This window comes from Megalops cyprinoides, chromosome 6 (genome assembly GCF_013368585.1).
Source record: "Megalops cyprinoides isolate fMegCyp1 chromosome 6, fMegCyp1.pri, whole genome shotgun sequence".
In the NCBI taxonomy this organism is placed as follows: domain Eukaryota; kingdom Metazoa; phylum Chordata; class Actinopteri; order Elopiformes; family Megalopidae; genus Megalops; species Megalops cyprinoides.
Genome location: NC_050588.1, coordinates 21,304,729 through 21,312,179, shown reverse-complemented (window position 1 = coordinate 21,312,179; position 7,451 = coordinate 21,304,729). Strand labels below are relative to the sequence as shown.

The 7,451-nt window shown below is 44.5% G+C and overlaps 1 protein-coding gene across 1 annotated transcript; it reads right to left on the bottom strand.

Moving 5' to 3' along the window:
- Positions 1-3,481: 3,481 nt before the first annotated feature.
- On the bottom strand, positions 3,482-7,182 carry setmar (SET domain and mariner transposase fusion gene). Its single transcript, XM_036532138.1, has 2 exons — positions 7,008-7,182; positions 3,482-4,565 (listed from the first exon to the last, which is right to left on the bottom strand). The coding sequence occupies exons 1-2, from the start codon at positions 7,104-7,106 to the stop codon at positions 3,777-3,779; spliced, it is 888 nt and encodes a 295-aa protein (XP_036388031.1). The 5' UTR covers positions 7,107-7,182; the 3' UTR covers positions 3,482-3,776.
- Between the last annotated feature and the right edge of the window lie 269 nt (positions 7,183-7,451).

The following is a 7,451-nucleotide window of genomic DNA, read 5'->3' as shown; positions in this document are numbered from 1 at the left end:
CAAAAAAGCCCCCAGTGTGCAATTTTACTCCACTAGCATGAAACATGACCTCAGTCACATTGTGTTGTTCCTACAGTTTTTCGCCAAATACGTTTCCTGAACATTTCCTCAGCAGGACAACATGGCCTCACTACCTTCCATAACTCATTAAGCTCCATCACCTAGGAGACAATCAGGGAATCATTGTAGTTTCTTTTTTCGTTCCCTCTGGGAAATTCCCATTGTAGAATGCACTATGATGGTCTATATACAATAAAAATGGACTAGGTGATTGAATCTGTATGGAAAACTCCTCCCGCAATTTACTGTCCTTTCTCTCTTTTTTGGATGTAAATTAAAGAATGGAACTAAATCTTTGAATTCACCTTAATTTCCAATGAGATTAATGATTTTGTAATTTTGTTTTTGGCTCTTGAATCTGAATTGATAAGGTCTGTGTCTGTACACAGAGAAATTATTCAGTATATTACTGTGAAATATTTTTAAGGGGTAAATAAATGGCACATTTTAAATAAACTTACTGAAATGCTTACTGATTTGATATTATTATACAATAATTTAAACCTCATTTATTGCCTTTGGTTACATTACAAGTAAGATGCACATTTAATGGTTGCTTCCCACTTGCTGTGCACTGCTGAACTTCAAACAGATGATGGCCCTTTCACCTGCATTTCATAAATAAATCTTAAATATGAAAATCCTCGTTGAGCAAAAAAAAAAAAAAAAGATTTGAGTCATTCTAGCATCAGATCTAGGACATGGTGGCTGCAAAGACATTGGGTGGAAGGGTGCCATGAGTCTTCCAACATCACTCGGTACCAGCATACAGCAAGAGGGCCATGAGTCTTCCAACATCACTCGGTACCAGCATACAGCAAGAGGGCCATGAGTCCTCCAACATCACTCGGTACCAGCATACAGCAAGAGGGCCATGAGTCTTCCAACATCACACTGTACCAGTGTACAGCCAGGGGGCCATACGTCCTCCAACATCAGTCTGTACCAGCATACAGCAAGGGGGCCATGAGTCCTCCAACATCAGTCTGTACCAGCATACAGCAAGGAAGCCATTAGTCCTCCAACATCACTCTTTACCAGCTTACAGTATGAGGGCAGAACCTAGCTCCAAAGCTAGCCAGGCTGTTGCTATGCAACCATACTGAGAGTGAGGCTCTTGGATTTGGTTGGGAAGTGCCATCAGGGGTCTGGTCTTCAGTGTGGAACCAGTGACCAATCACTCTTGCACCTCAGGTTGCCATGGGGACTCAAGGGACTGCTTACTCACCAGTAACATGAGTCATGTTGGGATAGGACTGTGCTGGTGTCGAAGTGCCTCTGCCTGATGAAGTGTTATAATTACTCACTCACCGAGAAGAATGTGCTGAACAAGAGATTAAACACATTCCTGATTCATTTCAAAACATCAACACACTGATGTGAATCCGGAAACAAATCTTGGTTTGTTTAACAATCACACAGACATGAAATCTCAAGTACACTCGTCTGTCCTTGATCACAAAGGCCATTTTATTTTCTAATTTACAGTTGTGTTTTTCACACAACACGGGCCCGGAATGAGGACTCAGACTGTGTTAGGAAGCACAATTTATTTTGTTGTGCTTGCTTTGCCTTGAGTCCTACAGGTAAATGTTTACTGCTAGCCTTTTGCACACCTCTTACATCTTTGGCTCCAAACTGGGCTTTCACCAAATCTCTGAAGAGCTGTCATAACCTCTGACTCCAGAGCATGGGCTAAGGGACTGGGAGAAGTCCCTCATTAGTCCCACAGCACATGCTATCATGTCTCACAGACACCACCACAGTATGTCTGTAGGTGCAGCTTGAGTTTTGAATCCCCCCTTCGCCTCTCCATAAGGCATGGACTGCCCTTTAACCCATATGAAACATTTGTGATTTCTTCCACATGAACATGTGAGAAAGCTCAAGCTCATTCTCAAGCTCTTCAGAGCTGGCCTTGCCAAAAGAGGACCAGCACCAGCACGGTCGGGCAGAAGTTTCGGCTCTTTTCTTCACTCCCCAACGTGACTTCTGCACTGGTTCCATTTCTGGGTGGTCCGTGGTCTCCATGGTAATTAACCCAGATGTGGAAATTAATAAAGGCACGCTGATGAAAGGCGGGGCCAGGGTGGAAGTGGGGCAGTGTGGGAGGAGTGTTTTTTTTTTTTCAGAATGGCAAAAGGAAAGTGGGACACCTCAGCCCCTCCCATGACAAGGGAGCAGGATCTACTGCTATAAAGAAATACCCACAGGCACTCTTTAATTGCTCTTACCCCCTGAGTCAAATGAGCGGGGCTGGCGCCATTTAAAACAGAACACTTGTGACACAAAAACACACACTAAAGGTGGATATATTGTTCATTTAAACAATATTAATGCTTAGCAGTTGCCATAATCCAGGGCAACTTGCATTTCACCATTGTAAACAACTGAATTTTTACAACAGCAGTTCTTACTCAAGGCCTCAACACCTGTGCTCCACCTAAGATTCAAACCTTCCGCCTTATGGATACAGGACCTATTCCCTGTACAACCTCTGTCAATGTAGATGGATCATGAGGGGGTACAGGGCTTTGACCCCTTCTTTCTGGGGTAAGGGAAAACTGTGGAAGCACTCAGAGGTTACCTGTCATCGTCAAGCCCTTGCCTCTATAATGTTCATCACAGTGTTGGCCCTTAATAAAACACACTCTTCCTCTGTGAACATTTCCCCTGTCCAGTAGCAAGTTCATATATGGACCTGATCAGCCTCTCCACTGTGCTGTGGGAGTGACCCACATAGGCTAGCGCCGGGTGACACTCTCATCAGAAAGCGTTTGGAGCTTCGTCTCTCCCCTCTGGAGGGACTTGGCCTACATCTCACAGCTCTACTCAGTGCGGGAGAGTGCGGGAGCTGTGCCGTGAGCTGGACAGAGGTAGTACTGCACATCAGATCCCTACAAAGAGAAAAGCCAAAACTCAGACTGCCCTCTGAGGGGTAGCTTCTGGCAGAGGGGTAGTAATGAAGGAGGGTTGTGCGCGTGTGCGTGTGTGTGTGTGTGCGTGTGCGTGTGCGTGTGTGCGTGTTTCCAGGATGGCACACTTACTGAGTGGAGCACCTTCAGATAAGGTGACATTTGTCTGAGAAAACAAACAGGCAGGCTGCGCTTGTGTAGACCCCATTGTGTCAAAGAGCATCATCACCTGTAATGGGAGTGTCATTACTGCCATCATTCCTGCGGCCCAGCTAACTGGGCTGCAGAGACTTGTGCTGAAACACACTTGCCCAGGGACGGCTGACAAGTCTCTTATTTAAGGAAACACCAGAGGTAGTGTCTGAGGGACTGCTAGTTATTTCCACCACAGGTTTTCTTCATTCCTAGCACAAGGGACCGAACAGATCATATACATCCTGTCAGACAACAAAGGGCATTTGTGACTTAAATGAGCTATTAGCTATGGTACCCAGTGTTGTGTGCAAGATTTTTATTTATTTATTTATTTTTTTTACAAAAGTACACCCCAACTGAATCAGCAAGAGCTTTATTTTCTTCTGAGGGTGATTTCTAGGACAAAACCCCCCTGAATGTGATGAGACAAATAGGTCTCTACTGGGCACTACAGACACAGATCGCTTGTAAACCTACTATATGTACTGGATTCTGTAATACCACTGTTTGCAGTTCATAGCACTCACATTCATGATGCTGTGCTGTTTGCAAAACAGCAAGTTGAGCAGCTGCTGGAATTATGTGGCCATGCTGACGTGCTGTCCTTTAAGTGTTGCTGATGACAGAGAGGTCCAGCGGTAAGAAGCCATTGCAGCTCTGAGCTCCACAGTAGCAAAGCTTCCTGTTCGGAGCATCTGTCCCAATGTCACCCCTGGCAGGAGATGGCTCCTCCCCTTGGGAGTTGTTGTAACCCCCAGAGTAGTCAAAAGTGAGCTCCTCTTGAGGGGTGATATCCCGCCCGGCGAACAGTGCCAGTCTGGGCACCAGTGAGTGCACCCGCACAGGCACCATGAAGAGGTTGGGCTGGCAGGAGTGGTTGAGGAAGCGGCCCACGTTTCCCATGGCAGCGGGATCCACGAAGGTCTCGGCGACACTCCCATCCCCCGCCCGCTCCCTCACGGCGATGATGTAGTTCATGTCGCCAGGTCTCTGGGCTCGCTGTCTTTGGCACGCCTCCTCGAACCCGATGACCTCCCCAGCGTACTCACACACGAAGGCTCCTTGAGGCACTGGCTCCAGTGCCCGTACTGCCCAGCCCTTCACTGGGGTGTGAAACAGGCTGAGGCGGAGCCCCAGACCCCTCTGCACCACCCTGTTACCGCAGGCCTCACTGCACCCGCACAGGGCGTTACACTCAAACACAGGGCGGCAGTACCCCATTTCATCCTGTCCGTGGTCCTTCAGGTGCCCGTAACTGTCATATGCCTGACCATGGGTCTGCAAGCAGGAACAGCTCCCCTGCTGGCAGGATAAGGAATGGCAGTCGCATCCTGGGAGCATCACCTCGCTTGGATGACTCTCACAGCCCGGGCCTGGCACATTCTCTGGAGTGTACTGAAATATGACCATTATTACTCACTTATTGGTATCATTATCACTCATACCCTTTCTTTTGTCATTAAGCTATTTCACAGACTTCCATACCCACGGCAACCCATAATGCATGATTTCACTTACATGCTCAATACATCACACAAATCAAGATCAAGATCAAAAACAGTAACTAAATAAAATGTTGGACATGTTTTTATTGTGATCACTAATTGGTGCAAGTAATTTGAAACAATTCAGTGGGAGGGAGGGAATATTATATAAGGGGTGGGAAAAGCAGAAACATTACAAAGGAAGGCCAATGCAGACACAGTGTTTGAAGAGGTGTGTCCATCCAATAGAACACAAAGCTCTAATGTTGGTTTAACAACAGAGTAAGCACATCAGGCAGGGAACTCTGCCACAACCCACTCCCAGACAACATCACGTACCACTGCCCCCATCACGCTGAATGATCAACAGTCATGACTCTGTGTTTATAGCAGTGCTGGAAGCAAGAGTCAAATTCTCCAAACCTGAGCCCCAGGCTGCGCTCAGTCATCAGGGATCAGGCCCAGATTCAGGGTATGGGACTTGAGTCAAAAATGTTTGCATCACGTTCTCACGCAATGTGGGCATTCTAATAGCAAAGTATAGGAACTGAGCTATAAGATCCTCCCCAAGCCAGGTGGGATCTAATTTTACACTGCGGTTCTACAAACAGACACTCTGCAGGAGTCTACAGTACAAGGTCGCACTACAATTCAACTAGCTCCGTTAAAAATAACAGCCCTGGTGTTTTACCCCCTGGAGAGAGTGGTTTCAGTCAGATAAGGTTAATCGGAGGGCCATTCAAAGATAGCAACGATCAGGGCAAATTAAAGGCAGGCAGGGAGAGGAAGCACTGCATTTGACTGTCAAACTGGCACCTCTGAGAAATAAATGCTGGTATCTGTGGCTCATCTGCCATTCTGCAAGATATGAAAACACAGCAAATGGCACATGAATGCACTGTTATTCAAGATCGCCACTACCAAAAGTTTTATTATGTTTAACATTTCAGCATAATTATTATTATCATTAGTAGTAGTCACTGTTGTTGTGTTTTTATTATGTTAATTCTAATCATGTACACTGCAGAGTTACATCAGCTGGACATTCCCTTTGCAATAGAGGCATCACAACCAAACTGCTTGGTGACAAGATTAGTAAGGCTAGGGACTGACAGAAAGGGGCTACATCAAACACCTAACAAGTAGGCCACATCCTGCTTTAACAACAAATCAGATGTTAGCAAAAAACATACATTAAAAACCAATCAATTGTTTGGAGAATCATACTGTAAAATCAAGTATTCCAAGTTCTAATTCCCAAGTACTGTTACTGGTTATTTTGGCTCACGAAACACCTTTATCCAGGGCAACTGCTGAAGAAGCCAGTACTGATATTTCAATAACTAGGACACCAATCTACATTTTTAATTTGGACATTTTACTGGAGGAGTATCACAGGACACCCCCCAAGAGAACCTCTAATTTTGAAGCTTTCCACAGTAGCCTGATACATGCCTTTCAGCCATGGACCCAAGTTATTTTGCAAATGCAACAGATTTAGTCCAAAAGTAAAAAACATGAGTTTAAGCAAGTGGCTAGTTGTAAGTTCCCCAGATGAGGCACTACTGTTGTACCATTTTGCAGAGGTACTTAACCTGAATTACTTGAGTATCGTACAGCTGAATAAATTGATAATATAATTATCTACCCATAAAATAATATTGTGTTACTAACGTAGTCTATTCTGACTATACCTTAAAGACGCCAGAATTTTGGATTTTTCTGTCACTGAATTAATGGTCTAATACTATACCTTTCTGGCGTGTGTGTGTGTGTTTTGGGGTTTAGGTGATCGGCCTGTTAAACTCAGTTCATTAGCAATGAGACGAGCTCCATCTGAACGTTTAATTGAAAGCGCAATGTACTACTACAGTACAGGTCTGTACTGCCATCTGTCGGTGAAATAAAATGCAAAAAGTGGAGTTATCTGTAGCTTTATTAACTTGCAAAGACGTTTTCAACCCTCAGAACGTCCACCTAAAAAGCTGCTCTGACAAGTACGTCATAACCTAGCTACTAGCAAATGAGGTCGCTAGTTGTACACTTAGCCACCCATTAATACATACGTAGCAGTTTTAAAACCAGCTAATCTTGCTACTTAGCTTAGTTTGCTAATCAATGAGGGTGAACAAGCTCATGTGAAATGCGAACATTTCCCTCAATGGCTAGTTCGCGAACTAAACAATGACAGTTACGGTGACAACACTTCTTTTGTTTGCAATCGTGTTAACTAACCAGCCAGGTCCATTTGTATTATAAATGTATCAAGAAAAGGTTGAATAATGTTACGAATCGCAACTGTTACTCTCTGAAGTGGACAGAAAGCTAATAACAGACAGCCGGTTAACGTTACCTGAAATTGAGGCAAGCTGTCTTTACTTATATTGCTTTCAAAGGAGACCGTATGGTTTTCCAAACCATTGCACACATCTTGCTCAGAGATGCAACTCATGGTTTGATGTTATTTTGCTTTGGCATTTCCGTACGCGCTGATTAACCCAGGTAGCCTGCTCCACTATGTTGTTTGAATAGTGATCCTGAAGAAAAGGTAAGACTTCCGCGTTAAAGTCAAAGTAGTTTCCGGTGCTCAAGAACGTCTGAATATGCTTACGATTGACTGTTATATCGCCATCTACGCAGGTGGTGAGAATAGCATCGAACAAATCGCAACGCTGCAACACACGTACGAACAGACTCTCAACATATTTTCTGTAAAGACTTGTATGCTTACTTTTGTTTTATCTCATTACTGGAAATTATATTAAAAATCATAAGAGATCCACAAATTCCATCACTG